Raw genomic sequence first — 15,085 nt, forward strand, 5'->3', positions numbered from 1 at the left:
CTGTAAAAACCTATCAGATAATCATCAGATATCTAATTGAATATTTATAGAGAAGGGAAATTTACTGACAAATGGAAATCTATTCCATTGTTTAAAAACTCATGCCAATAAAAAGTGACTCACAGGGGGCCTCCCCGGTGGCGCAGCGGTTGAGCGTTGGGTTGCGAAGCTGCCTGCGGCCTCTGCGGCGCCGGTTTGATCCCCAGCTGCTCCCCGGCCACCGGAGGAGGGTCCCACATGGCACGCAGACCTCTCCTGCCACCCGCTGCTCCCCTCAGCAGTGTACTTCGGTCCTTCTGCCTGCTCTGCTCCCTGCTCTGGCTCTGGTGAATTCTCTCACCCTCCCGCGCATCTGACTGTACCCAGTGCATGTATAAACAAAACAAACAAACAAATAAATAAATAAAAACATGCCTCTATTAAAAAAAAAAAAAGTGACTCACAGTTTCACTGTAATTTCTAAAGATCCTATTCTTTTTTTTTTTTTTTAAGATTTATTTATTCATGCATTCAAGAACTGGGGTATAGGCCAGAGGTGTGTGTGTAGGGGGGATGAGAGGATTCACCAGAGAGAGTGGGGAGCAGAATAGGCAGACCTACTGAAACACACTGCTGAGGGGAGCAGCGGATGAGCCAGGAGAGGTCTGTTATGCCATGTGGGCCGTCTTCCCGGCCAGGGATCAAACTTGAGCTGCAGTGCTGGGGATTGCCCCATAATTAATAAGGTTGTGTCTTAACACCTTGCGCCACCAGGGAGGTCCAACAGATCCAATTCTTCCTTTTGAAAAAGTACAAGATAATTTTCATACCTTTCCCAAGTGATGGCTAGTGTATTTCCTTGTATCTTTTTCTCAGATTTAAATGCACACTTCTTTCATTGTTTTTCAATGACAGTTTTTGCCTCATTTGCTCAGTAGATTTGACTAAATATGTTATTTAAACTAATCACAGTATTTGGGGTATGTGCTGAACAGTGTGAATCATTGTAGGACTGTATCCTTTGTTCAAGACATTGTACTTGGAGTATCATGTTCTAATTACATCAACTCACATTCAGCATACATTATGCCATTAATTGCACTTAGAATTAATGCCTAGATCTGTTTAAACCTAAATACTGTTTATCCAGGCTGCTCTCATCCTTTAATTGTGTTATGCCAATTAGTTTTCTTTCAATTATGAACTTGAACTTTTGTTGCTAAACAAACCCCTATTCCATATCTGTGTGTTCACTTCATTTGAAATTCTTTCCTAACACTAGCAAGGGTTTGCATGCTTTTATATAGTTGTATCCCTTTATATATTTTTTGCTTATGTTATATAAAATTTCACTTTCAACATATTTATAGGTTTTCATGACATACTCTAGTGTGTAAAAAAAAATTTTAATTTTTTTATATTTAAACATTTAAAAATATATTTTCTTACCTTTTGTATAAATGACAATTCCCTAACATTGAATTACTAAGTGGGAGGGTATGAGTGGGTCAACCGTGCTCTAAAAGTACCCAGTGTACTGGCAGATCACTAACCCTACCTAATAAGAAAATGAGGTCAATTCAGGATAACTTTAGTTTATAAAGGCAAGCTAGCCTCTACTGACTATAACTTTCCTTTCTAAGAAACATGTACTTCTTTCAACACTTGAATAGTTTTTCTAAGGAGGTGTACAGCATTCTCTTCCTAGTTCCTCACTTCTTGGGACCACACTTAAATTTTTAGGGGCAAAACAAAGTTCGTAATATTTTCTACAAGCTTCAACTAATTTATAAAACTCAGATGTTTAAAAATAAGTTACTGTTACTCGTGTATTTGTACTGAACCTGTATATTCTTTCAATTTGGGGGTCCTTGTTTTAATATCTCAAGTGCCTATTTCCACATGAAATCCACTGGGTTCCTTTAGATGTCCCTTTCTTAAAATTCTATAGTCATAATTTTAATGTTTGACGAAACTTCCTGCTTCCTTTCTTGTGAATATTGTGACCTATCAATCACAATATTTATCCAGCATTAATCTATCAGAGTTTGTCTGTTTTATTATTTTCCCTCATTATTTATTTCACAAGTATTTCTGGGGTGCCTGTAGTATGCTGGCACTATTTCAAGTTATACAAGTAATTACAAAGAAGGCAAAGTCCTCAGATGTTACAGTAATATCTGAGTGATAAATGCTATGAAGAGAAAGCCGGGTTAAAGATAGAGAATTATTGTAGGTATATGGGGAGAGACTTCTTTCTGAAGTGGTGACATTTGAGCCATGACTTGAGGACCCACATAAAGAACCTGAGGAACACTATTCCAGGGAGGGTAAAGAGGATGTATTAAGATGCTGGAGAAAAAACAGAAGATTACAGTATTGTTGCAGTGAGTTGATTGAGGAGAAAAGTGGTCAGAAAAAGCCAGATGCAAAGGTAGGAGACCAGATAAGTAATTTGGGTTAAATCCCAAATCTAGTAGGAAACTGTTACTGGAATGTTTTCAGTAGGGAGATATGAATGATCTAGTTAAAAATAATGTCTTAGTTGCTGTGTGGGGACTAGTTTAAAATTTCGTGGATGTTGGGGGGGGGTAGAGGAATCATGAGTGATTTCTTTTTTGGTCTGAGCATCTCAGTACTTTTAACTAAATGGAGAAGATAAGAAGTAGAGCAAGTTTAGGGAAGAAAAGGTGACTTGGTTTTGGACATGCTAAGTTCAAAGTGCCTCTTACACATCCATGATGGTAGAAGGCTGAAAGGTAAATATGAGCCTGAAATTTAGGGCATAGATTAGGGCTGGAAGAATGAATTTGGGGGGATTTGTCAGATACTATATAAAGGGTATTTCAATCTGTAAGTCTGGATGAGACCACCAGGGGTGAAATTAGAGTTTGTTGCTGTTTTTAATATAGCAGATCATTATAATTTAACATTAATAAATAGGAACAAAGTCCATAATTAAGCATTTTCAATTACTAATTTAATAGGAATGTTGTTTATCAGTAATTGTAAATACTAGGATTTTTTTTTACTGGGTCCTAGGTTTCAGCTTTCTGAACCTATTTGTATTTTCTACTTATCACCTCTTTAAAAAGCAGAGATTATTTTCAATAAGTATAGAATGTCCACCAATACATAAAGCTTTGTATTTGGGCATGGTGATTCTAGAATGTCTTCCTGGCATATGGAAAGAACTACTTTCCCTTCCCCAAATAAATTTTTTTTGGCTATATAAGATAATTAGAGAAACTAGAATGATAGCAGTAATAACCAAAATGCAGTTATAGCTATTCTTAAAATGACCAAATCTGGCTAATTCTTTTTTAGTACTTCTATAAAGCTCTCTGCTCACATAGTTGAAAGAAGTTAGTCTGAGTTATGAGAGAAATTAAACTGGTTTATTAGAAACTAACTTCTGAGTACCATTATCAAATCTATCCTGGCCAAATTAGTAAAAGATTGCTATCTTTATGTGGTTCAAAACTGCTTTTTAAATTATTTTAATAATTTAATAATAGCTAGGAAGAAAACATTAAACTGATGGTAAGACAGATACTTTTTATTTATTTGGATAATAAGTATTTGTGCTGCTGAGATTGTTCTTATTTTCAGTTAAAGCACTGAAAATAACTTCTAAACCTGCTTTCAAGTTACTAATAGAGGTTATTTTTAATATGAATTACTAAAACAATTTTAAATCCAATTTGAATTCTTCATACTTAGTTTTATAAAGTTATTTTATCAAAGTTTAGTGCTTTATCATTTTAATATTGCTAAAATATATCCACCACTGCTCCAATTTTTAGTATAAAAAAAGTGACTTTATTCTCTATAGTTGCCCTCCAGCAACCACCTATATTTTTTGTATATTTTGTAGCCTGTCTTTATTGTTTACATCTCAGATATTATCTGCACCCCCTAGAATTTTGCACAATTTAAGATACCTTTATGAAAAAACATGAAGGGTAAAGCCAGAGAGAGTAAAAAGAAACTGAACAAATTCTTCGGCTAAAGTCTGGTGCAGGAACAAGGTAAATTAACAAAGCCAAGGAATAAGGGGGATGAAATAGAAGTAGGTGCTGAGCTAACCTCCAGCAGCACAGTTCAGACAGGGCAGATGTTGACCAATTACCTGAGGGAGGTATATGTGGGGGTGAATAAAAGAGACGGGTTCTACCTGTGTGTACCTGTCTTCGTATTTTCCTACATCACTATCTTTGTTTTCTTTTTTACTATACTCAGTCACCCTGGTCCAGAACTTGTGTTTTAAAAAATTAATACTACTAATACAGCCTTTAGAACATAAATACAAATAGATTTTGCTTTACTGCTTCTAAGGAACAGCCTCCCAAATCTTCAGATTTCTCAGGGAATCCAATTTATGTATTATATCCTAATACAGCATTTAAGTTTGTATTCCTTTATGTTCACTGTGACAGGGGATCTTAATCTAAATAAAAGTCAGATATAGAAGAAATAAATGTGTAGTATACTAGTTTAACTACTAAAACATAATTTTAAGAACTGCTCTCTGGTGTTGGGTTATTTTTGCCATAGTTCTTAGCTCTGATACTTATGCAGATGCTGAATCTTCAGTCCTTGGGTTCTCTATCTGTAAAATAACGCCAATTACCTGTCTTATGACATTGTTGTAAAGATTAGATGAACTAATAACATGTGCTCACTTCTCAATAAATGGGAGCCAGTCTTAGTGTTTTTTTTTTTTTCTTTTATATTTATGGTGAGTTTTTATATGTATGAAAATATAAAATTTAACATTAGGAAGAAACTATCTTGCAGCAGTTGAAATGTTTGAATTGAAAATTGTGCTAGTTCTTGAGGGGAAAGTAGTTACTTAACTGGGCTGTTGTGAGGTGAAAAATGGTACTTTTTTAAAAGTACGGATTTTGTCAATTCAATATTACTAATTTTTCTTTTCAGGAGTGGACGCTTCTCTTGTGAGCCAGCTGGGGGTCTGACCTCTTTGACTGAACCACCCAAAGGACCTGGCTTTGGTGTGCAAGCAGGCCTTTAATTTATATTCAACTGTAAATATATTATTGGAGAAATAAAATATGAATCACCTACCTACATAAACTTTTTAAATTATTTGTTTGTTGTGCTCTCTATACACAGTGGTAACTTAGTAACTGGCAGCTGTATGTGCTATGTTAACTCTTCAAAGCTCCATTTTAAAGTCTTTTGCTATCTTCTACTATGAAGACATTGTTCCATAGTAAGTTAACTATTTACTTGAATGTCACCCATTTCCAAGACTAGGTCACTTTTATCAGTAATATTAGGTTATTATAAAGGACAAATTCTGTCAAATACATTTTGCTTTCTTATTTTAGCCATAGCCAAGTCTTAAGTTAACATGCTCTTTCTATAAAGCTCCCTTTAAATGTTTTTATATTTACAGAACACAGTTGTTGCTGTATTTCCATCTGGTATGTGAAACCTCAAGCAGATTGTAGGTGTAAGGAGGATAAAAGGTAGTTGTCTCTAGAAGTATACTGTTTAACACTTTTAAGGATAAAAAAACTTTGACTTTATCCTTGCCTATTCTGACACACTGCAAGCATATAAAAATTAATTGGGAGGGGGAAGGAATTGAGGTGGTGCCTTTAATGAGTGATTTAACAAAAAAAAGTAAGTACACTTGTTGGAAAGGTCAGTGAGTGGATATACAAACACTTAAGCTGAATATATATTGCAGGTTAGAAGTAAAGAACCTTTTATGTATTATATCTGGTTCAAGAAACTATAGTACATTATTTCTGAAAGTTGAAAATTAATAGCCAATTTTAATATAGGGATAAATCTAAACTAACCCACTTGTAGGATTTACAAAGTCACTGGCCTTGCTTTTGTGACAGACTATTCATTAGTAATTATGATACTTAAAGGCATTATTTAAGAATGTTTTTAAAAATTTTTTACTTGAGTAGGTAAACAATAACTAATTTGTCAATGGCACTAGAAGGTAACAATAAGAATGCCTCCATTCCACAATAGTGACCTCTTTCCCATAGGCAACTACTTTGACTAGTTACTTTTGTCCCTTTGTTAAAATAGTATCTTCTCTTTGTTAACTGTTAAGCCTTTATTTAAAGTTCTGGAAAAACAGGTATTCCATTAAATTAATGCTACTCTTGACTTTTGTAAGAATGTCTTGCACTTTGACAATTTTTTTCTTCATTAGAAAAGTGAGGAGGTTTCAGATACTGGGTGAAAAATATAGGGTACACACTGGTTATCAATTTAAAGAGTTAATATTTAAAATTAGAAAATTTTAGGTTATAATTACAGACATTGCTATACCATTGTCAATACATATTCTGTGGTTCGCAGACATAGATTATGTTGTACTGCAATTTATTATCCATCCTGACTCATCTTTTTTGCCTATTTTCCTTTAAAATCATCAATTTTATACAGAGAATTTGTTTTAATGAGTTTCCTCATTAGCTTTTAAAAATTTTTGGTAGAGAAATTCCATTGCCAAGATTCAAAATGTATATAAACACAGTGATTAAAATTTTCTTCCCAGTTATAGGGAGCTGGAGATGATAGCTATATTCCAGCCTATTTCTCAAACAAGTAGGGATAGAGGAGGGCTTGTTTGTTTTTTTTTACCATCTCTCATTCTTTCATTTCCTCTTCTCAGTTCCTGACTCTGTTGTTTAAAAATAAGGGATATTTGGAGGAGGAAATCTAATTGCTCCTTAATGGCAAAAGCCAACAAAATATTCAACTTCTCACATTTTCAGTTGGTGAAGAATCTATATATAGCTGCTTTTTGAAAAGGCATTTTAACCAGGCAATTCAAGGTCAGAGAATGAAAGGAAGGGACCTTTTTCTTCCTTCACATTTTTCTTCATGGATCTGGCAAAGAATCTAATACCGTGTTTTGTTTTCAATTTTAATGAAAATTGCTTAAGTTTCATCTGAACCTTTCAGATAACAAATTGTGACTGATTTATAACGTTTTATAATGTTACGAACATTAAAATTTTTTTATAATTTGTTTTATGAACTTACCTTTTACAGTTGTCCTACTGAGTGCAGTCAGTAGTGTCGATCACAACTAACGAGTCATGTATTCAGTGGAGGTACTGTCATAAATTATGGCTAAATTTCAGCAAATGCAGACTAGCTAACTTTCAGTGTTGAAGTGAGGCACTTCGTGCTATAGTTATTGCCATACTATTTTACCTACTCCTGTGACAGTTAAAAGAGTCAACTCAATGACTTGTAAGGAGCTGTCAAAGCTGGTTCAATTTTTAGTGGGTTCCCCCGCCCCCCGTATTTCATGCTATAAATGTCCAGATTAAAAGTAACACTATTCCACCTCTAACCACAAAGTGCTCTCATTAACAGAGAACCTCATGTTTACAGGTGGGAAAAGTCAGGGACCAAGGAAAGGAAAAACTAGTGATCTTTTATGCTTTATAAATAGTAACCTTGGAATTTAGTTTTCTTTCATTTCTGAAATGTCTCTGTGTTGACAAATTTGTAACTGCACTCATTAAGTCACACGTGGGTGCTTTAAGAATTTCGAGACCACAACCAACGAAGAGAGAGATGGTTTCCCTCCAATTATATAACCCCTGGAATGGTCAAAAGCTTCTTATAAATAGTAAGTAGCATTAACCTCGATGTAAACAAAAGGCTCCCAGAAGGAGGTTAGAATAAAATGGTTTCCCTCAGATTATATAACCCTTTCGTTGCTTAAAGGCTTGTACAAATTGTCTCAGATTAACCTCGATGTAAATAAAAAGCTTCTAGAAGGAAATGGGAGCACCCGCGGCTAGTACGCCGAGACAGCAAATTTTCCTCACACTTAAGCACCTGAGCAGTTACCTCCAAAATCCTCAATCCCGGCTGTTGTAACAATTTTCATCTTTTAAAAGGTCACAATCAAAGCGTGAAAGAAAAAGAAATGGGAGCGAGCGTAGTAGGGAATCTGGGCGGTCCCCGGGGCAGGTGCCCGAGAACGTGCAGCTCGGACGGGCCCCGGGGCCCCACCTGGCGCAGCGAGCGCGCGCGTCGCGGCCGCCCCGGCGAGTTCCAGCGCAGGTGCGGCCCTGACCGCGGCGCGCAGGCGCGCGGCGGCGCTAGCAAGGGCGTCGGGCCCGGCCCTCCGCCGCCGAGACCGCGGGGGGCAGCCGCCCTGGCCTCTGCCCCCCGTCGAGCATCTCTTTACCCCGTCCGAGCCCCTATACTCGTCCACTCAGCCCGGCAAAAATAATATGAATACCCTACACAGAGTCTTCATAGCCGCCACCATTTCCAGAAGTTTCCAGGCACAGGCCCCGCCACGGTCGCCACAAAAAGTGATGGCAGAACTCGCGGGCCCGGAAGCGTCCGCGGCGCCTGCGCTGCGCTCCTGGCCCACCCTTTGATTCTTTTTCCTCCTTGGGCGGGTGGCGGCGGAGAGGAGGCGGTGACACCCGGGTGAGGTGGGGAGCGCCGGGCACGTCGGCGGGAGTTCCGGCCAGCACCCCCGCTACCCTCTCGTGGTACGGCCCGGCTCCCCCGCCCTGCGGCGCTTCCAGGAGCTGAAAGAGCAGCGGCGCGGCCGCGGGGAGGGCGGGCGAGAGGGGCGGGCGAGAGGGGCGGGCGGCGCCGGGGGCGGGGCGGTCACGCCGCCCGTCCCGTGTCCGCGGAGTCACGTGCCCGCGCCCCAGCCAATCGCCTGGCGGCGCTGTCCTGGGAGCGAGGAGGCTGTGGTGAGAGACGGACGGAGACCGGAGATGTTTTCAAGCCTGGCCTCGGCGGCGTTCCTGGCGGTTGCAGTGGAGGCGGAGACGACAGCGGCGGCGACGCAGAGGCACTCGTTCAGGGGGTAAACCCTCCTGCGCCGACCGGGCCTCGGGTCCGTGCGGGTGAGGGGGGCGTGGCGACGGGCGAGGAGGAAGGAGGGGCGCGGTTTCGAGCCCCGTCCCCGGCGCCTGGGAGGAAACCCCTCAGTTCCGCGCCGCTCCCGTCCCCCCTCCCCGGAGCAAGGTAGGGGACACGCCCTGCCCACCCCGTCCTGCCTCGCGCCTGCCGGCCGGGCCCGGCCCTGCGCGCCGCCGGCCTGACAGTGACAAGCCGTTAGTGGCCCGGGCGCGGGTCCGCCCCGCCGGCCGCCGCCCCTCCCGGAGTCCCGAGGAGCCGCGGCGCGGTGGGAGCTGCCCGCGGGCGAGGGGCGCCGAGTGGGGCGGCGGGCTCGCGGGGCGCACCCCGGGGCCGGGCTGCCGCCGCCTCCCGGAACATGGCGGGGCCGGGAGGAACGTGTGCGTGCGAGCGAGCGCGGCCGAGAGGGCGCCGCCGGCGTGCCGCGGCCGGACCCGGCGGGGCGGGGCGGGGCGGGGCGGGCGGGGCGGCGGGGGTGGGGGCGCGCCCCGTCCGCCGCGCGCTCCCGCCGCGAGCCTCGGAGCGAGCGCGGCCGCGGGAGACCGTCGCGGCCCCCCGGGAGCGGACGGCAGAGGTACCGGGTCCCGGAGCGAGGCGGAGAGAGGGGGACGGAAATCGCTGCTTTACTCGTCTCGGGGGAGAGCGCGGCCGCGCTGCCGTTCTGCCTGCAGGGCCCGTGAGGTCGAGCCTTGCCTGTGCCTAGGCGGCGGTTCTCCTCCCGGTTCTGCGGGTGCCCGTTCGAATGAGGGTCGTAGACCCCGGGAGCGCGTCAGGTTCTGAGAGCTCATTTTGAGGGGTCTGTGGTGTGACGCATCCTCGAGGATCCCAAAGCGTTGAATAAACGGTGTACAAAGAGGCTGCCGAAGCCCAGCTGACAGCTGTTTTAATAATAACAGTAAGACACAGTTTAGAATAGGAAGTTCGGATTATTGCACCAGTTGAAGCCGTAGGAAACCCTTTAAACCGTGCAGTCGAGGGGATTGTAATTTCCACCCGACACCCGCGGCTAAACTGCGAACGCGGGTGAAATGGGTTGCAGATCCAATGATCTGTAACGCTTTGGAATTAACTCTAATCCTGAAGTCGAAACGAATGTACGTTCTCGGTCATGTTTTCTTTCTTTCTTTTTTTTTTTTTTTTTTTAGGATTTGTGTAATTTATAAAGGAAGGCGAACCAGTAAAATAGCTATTTTAAAATAAATAGTCTTTATTAAAAACATATGCTCAAGTAAGCTGTTTAAAGGTCTTCGGCACTGGCCTGTTTCAGTTTCTTCAGTCATTATACAAAGGCTTTCCTGGAGATTAGCTCAGAACTGGCAGAACATATGCTCCACTGGTGCCAAGTGGCTTAAAAACAAAATGAGATAGCGTCGACTGTATAAGATCAAGGCGTTGTATTAACTAAGCTTATTGTCGGGAAAAAAGTCTTTAGTTTGGTCTAAACGCAAAAACATTTAAAGATTCAAAATGTTTCCCCAGGAGATTATTGGGGGGGGGTGAGAAAGGTTTTACTACTTAAAGATCGCAGAGTTGACACAGGCACTAGCTAAATTTCTGAAGGTTTGCTGATGGCTTGACTAAGATGATGCTTAACTTCTCAGATATGTATTCTGTTTTAGAGACAGGCATGGTATTAAAGTGGAATAAAACAAACTGGTTAAGTGGAATTTGTGGAAGAGTGAAAAACGAAGGTGCCTTTAATGTTCTTAATCTCTTGGGTTTTCATATTTGTTAGGATAGTTTTATGAACAAGCAGAACTGGACAAGTAGAAGTCTCTGAACGTGTGTTTTATAAAGAATAGTTGGAAGAGTAGAGAGAACAAAAATATTTAGATGACGAAAGAACTTAGTAGATATGTGTTGTTGTGCACGGTCTCTAGTTTTAGTTCTTTAATATCAGGAAGGGGGAAAGTTTTAATTTTGTTTTGCAAGTGTGCCCTATCAGTGGAATGAATTTAAAAGAAGTTTTCATCAAGATACTAACGTTGTATTTTTTTTCTGTAGAAGTTGTTGAAAATGTGACTGATACTCTTCTGAGGTAAATTGGAGATAGTAGTCTGTGAGATATTTGAAGTACTTTGTTGTAAATGAGGTTTATTCTGTAGAATAAAAACACGCAATTTCTTAGTATTAATTGACCAGTAGGTAGATTTTCTTTAAATCTTTCTTATGTTTAAGATCATTATTGCAAGCTGACAGAATGACTAGTGATATTACTCATTTTGATCATGAAACATAAGAGGTTTAGATTGGTTTCTGTGTATATATACACACATATTTAAAAATTTGATAATACTGAAGCGACATCTCTTAGACTGGCATGAGAAATTTGTCTAGTAAGAATGATTGACCCTACTGTCTGACTTGAAACTTGTTACTAATGTCCATGTGTATTTGTAAAACTCTTGTACTCTGTAAAGGGGGTACCGTTTTTGAGATTTATCCTTAAAACTGAAAGGGACCTCAGATTTTCCAATCTGTTTCTCTCCTTTTACTGATGAGAAAATAAAGACCTGATAAGGTGAAATGATTTACTGATGTTAACACTACTAATTTTGACCTAGAGAGTTCTTTTTGTGACGATGTTGTTTTGCTTTTTTAAGAAGTAGCTTAATGGGGTAATGGAAGAACACCGAAATACTAGTGAAATGGCCTGGGTTTAAATTCTTGATTTTTCACTTCTGACTGGTTTTGGACATACCACATTATTTTCAGAACCTTACTTTCTTAATCTGCAAGAAATTATTTTCCTGCCTAATTTATAGGGTTGTTGGATGAAATAAATGTGAGTACATATGGAAAGTACATTGTACGTTGTAAACTTTCATACATATAGAAAGTGGTAATATAGTTTTTAAATAAACACAGTTCTTACAGTGTAACAAGGTGTTAAGAAGTTTACAGCGCAGGCTGTTTTATAGAGTATAACTCCCTGTAGATACATTTTCTGATCCCCACTTAGTTCTAATCTTAAGAAAGCCTCTTAGTAACAGTTTAAATATTGCAGTTATCAGAGCCTGACTTCTCTAGAGAATAGGAAGTTCTTCATAACAGCCTTAAAAACGTTTTTGTATACATTCATGCATGCATAATCATTTTTCTTTGACAGTGACTTTTCAAAAGTAATAATGAAAGTATGTTGTAATTTTAATTTATTACTACTTTGAAGTTATGTCAATAACAGGAGATAATTTTCTTTTTAAACTTGGTTTTTGGGTAGTTCATGTTAAAGGCATCTTGTGTATTCAAAATACATAGAAATGTTTAGACAGGCTTTTTTGTTCGCTATTGCTGTTAAGTTTAAAGACTTCTTCTAGTACTTGAAATTGGAAGCCAGCATATCAGTATTCTAGTATTACACAGATTATTTGTAATCTTGAAGCTAAAGGTAATGATGATTGTTTGATAAATATTGGTTGACGCTAAGAATGTATGTGTATCTGTGTTCCAGAGTTTTAAGTAAAATAGTTCAGATAATTTTCATAACCTCTCTATGAAAGATACTATTCTTACATATGACTGAAGAAACTAAGACTTTGAACAGTTGTGTGATGCGTAGGTACTCACACACCTAAAAAGTGGCACTCCATTGTGTCCATTCTTAACCATCTCTGTTCTGCCTGTGTTTAGCTGTGATTGAGTTTTAAGATAGTGTTTCTTAAAATTGAGACTGCTAAAAATGTTTAGGAGTCAACTTTTGTATCTTCTATAGAGTTGATTAAAAAACAGAGAAAATACCTTATGAGAATTGTGGAAGATAGACTGGCAAGCCTTTTTATGAGATGCTGATACAGTCGTTGTATTGGTTGATTTTTATGTTAATTGCAAATTATTCTCACCAGTTAAGAGAGGGACTACAGAAGCTGTTCTAGCAAACTCCACCTTAATATTGATATCATTTTTCTGAAGAAACAAACTTTAGGCCTACTGAGGGGAAAAAAGATAACTAACCAAAATCATTTACTTTAGAAAAGAAATAGATCCAGCAGTTGGAAAGTTGAGTTTGTGCAAATTGGAAAATACTATCCAAGACTAGCTTTTCTGAACAGTGAGACCATCCAAAATTCTAAGAAATTCAAATTCAAACTTAAGTTCTTAGAAAATTAAGCATAAACATAGAATGCTTCCAAATTGAGATAAGAATAGATAATTTATTAAGCTGCAAGTTATAGACTGTCATATTGCTTGAAAGAATTGAGAAGCCCTGTAGTTTCTCAGATTTGAGATTATTCCTCCTACATAGGCATTATGTCCACATTCTTAATTCTAACACAGAACAGAAACTGTGCAACTGTATTCCTAGAAATAACTCTGTTCACTCAGGATAAAAGAAAACAGTGCCTTAAAAATTACCATACTTTGTAAGTTCACTGAAATATTTTTTACTCCTGGATCTTGATTTCCACAACTACTCCGTGACATCAGCAAAACAAGAATTGTCACTTATCTGATGATACTGAAACAAGGATTGAATCTACTTTAAAATTCCCTGGAGTAATGCTAGACTCCTTTGAAATTCATTCCTGAAAGAAGTATTAGCAAACTTAAAGGAAGAGGGAAAAAACACAATTAATTCTCTCTTCCTCCAATGCTACTACTTTGTGCACATTCTGTTTTTTATTCTGTAGCTTCTGAAACTTAAAACAAGCAAAGTGGAAAATATTCTTTATACCACTTTACTAATTAGTTGTGATAGTGATGTTAAAGACATGAAAAAATAAAAATTTTACGGAATGTCTGTTACCATAATTATACAAAACTGTAAACAGTAATTAAAAAGCCTTTGCTTGCATTTCATTGTTATATACTGAATTCTTGTAACCTCTGCATTAAAAATAAGTCCAAAACCCAATTTATGACTATTAAGAGGTTACTTTGGTCAACAAGGAAATTTTATCAAGCTTCTGAACACTATATACTGCTAGATACTTTTATATAATTTTTAATATATGCTGAAAGTAGGTATCTTAAATATCTGATTATAAAAATACTTCAAAAAGTTGTCACTGGAATATTTCCAAGTCTAGATATTGTTACTTAAGAAACTATTTTGAAATTTTTTAGTGTTATATAAATGTAATTCTATTACTCTGAGTGAAAATTTTTCCTGATTAAAGTCAACTTCATTTATTCATAGATTCATAGTCAAAGTGATAACCCAGTAGTGGTTATTCAACCTTCAGAAATTATTTCTGTCTTTCAGGATTCATATAAACATCCCAAGAATGAAGATGAGTGTTCTTTATGAGCGCAGTTGAACAGGACAAAAAAGTACCTACACACCAAGTTTCTATTTGTCCTCATGTTACTGAAAGTAAACAGGAGTGTTTGACAGCAAATTGGCTTACTCATTCTTCCTTTCCTTTGCCTTTTTCCTGTTCTTGGCTCCTCCTTTCCCTTTAGGCTTTGGCGTTCTCTTGCTTTGCAAGTACGCATTGAAAATAATTCTACACCTATTGTTGGTTAACAATTTAAGAATGTAATTTTATATTATTAAATTTAAATTAAATTAACACTGCTATGTTACATTTTAAGGGTTTTGTTTTTAATTGTGGTATGACTTTAGCAACAGGAGTTTGCAGCATTAGCTAATATTTGGGAAAGTAATTATTTGCATTTTCTCTTCTGTGAATTGACAATTCCTATCCTTTGGCCGTTTTTCTCTCTTTGTTCCGTCTTACTCAAAACTTGTAGGAGTGGCAGTCAAGAATTTAAGCAATTTTTAAACATTTTTGTTAGGATTTTTAAATTACAAAATTAATATAAGCTTATTAAAATCTATGCAACAAGAAGGTTAATTCGCCTGTCCCCCGTTATGGATATTCTTCATGTAGTAGAGGTTATTAATCTATATGTTATAAAATACATTTTTAATTCTATCATTTACCTTTTGATTCATTACTAGCACCACTGCTCCTTCACAAACCTCAGAAGCAAGCTAGTCTCTTCAAACTTAACCGAGGTGATAAACTACTTAGGCTCTTTTATTATTACTTCACACTCTTTGTCCAAGAAATTCTCCTGCCTGTACACTTTTATAAGCTGAGATGTTAAGGAAGAAGTACCAGAAAAGTGAGAATCAGTGAGCATAGGGGAAAAACATGAGTCATTTTTGTTGTGAGGTGCTAATTGAACAACAGAGGTATAGTTACAATGCTTTATGATTGATTATGGGCTCTCCACATAACTTTCCAGTCACTCC

At 38.9% G+C, this 15,085-nt stretch overlaps 2 protein-coding genes across 8 annotated transcripts in view; both read left to right on the top strand.

Moving 5' to 3' along the window:
* Positions 1-5,071, top strand: part of NDUFV2 (NADH:ubiquinone oxidoreductase core subunit V2) — a 65,007-nt gene extending 59,936 nt beyond the window's left edge. For both annotated transcript variants that reach the window (XM_037508830.2, XM_037508829.2), the window contains one exon: positions 4,921-5,071. In XM_037508830.2, coding sequence (XP_037364727.1) covers positions 4,921-5,014 — 94 coding nt within the window. In that variant the 3' untranslated portion in view covers positions 5,015-5,071. The remainder of the gene's footprint in view (positions 1-4,920) is intronic.
* A 3,609-nt stretch (positions 5,072-8,680) lies between these two features.
* The window catches only part of ANKRD12 (ankyrin repeat domain 12), a 102,160-nt gene continuing 95,755 nt past the window's right edge, over positions 8,681-15,085 (top strand). For 2 of the 6 annotated variants that reach the window (XM_054694207.1, XM_054694208.1), the window contains exon 1: positions 8,681-8,860. The gene's annotated coding sequence lies outside the window, so the exon portion shown is untranslated. The other 4 variants (XM_037508834.2, XM_037508833.2, XM_037508831.2 and 1 more) reach the window with 4 other exon arrangements.

Source organism: Talpa occidentalis, unplaced genomic scaffold (assembly GCF_014898055.3).
Source record: "Talpa occidentalis isolate TD23 unplaced genomic scaffold, MPIMG_talOcc4v2.1 talOcc4.13, whole genome shotgun sequence".
NCBI classification, from domain to species: domain Eukaryota; kingdom Metazoa; phylum Chordata; class Mammalia; order Eulipotyphla; family Talpidae; genus Talpa; species Talpa occidentalis.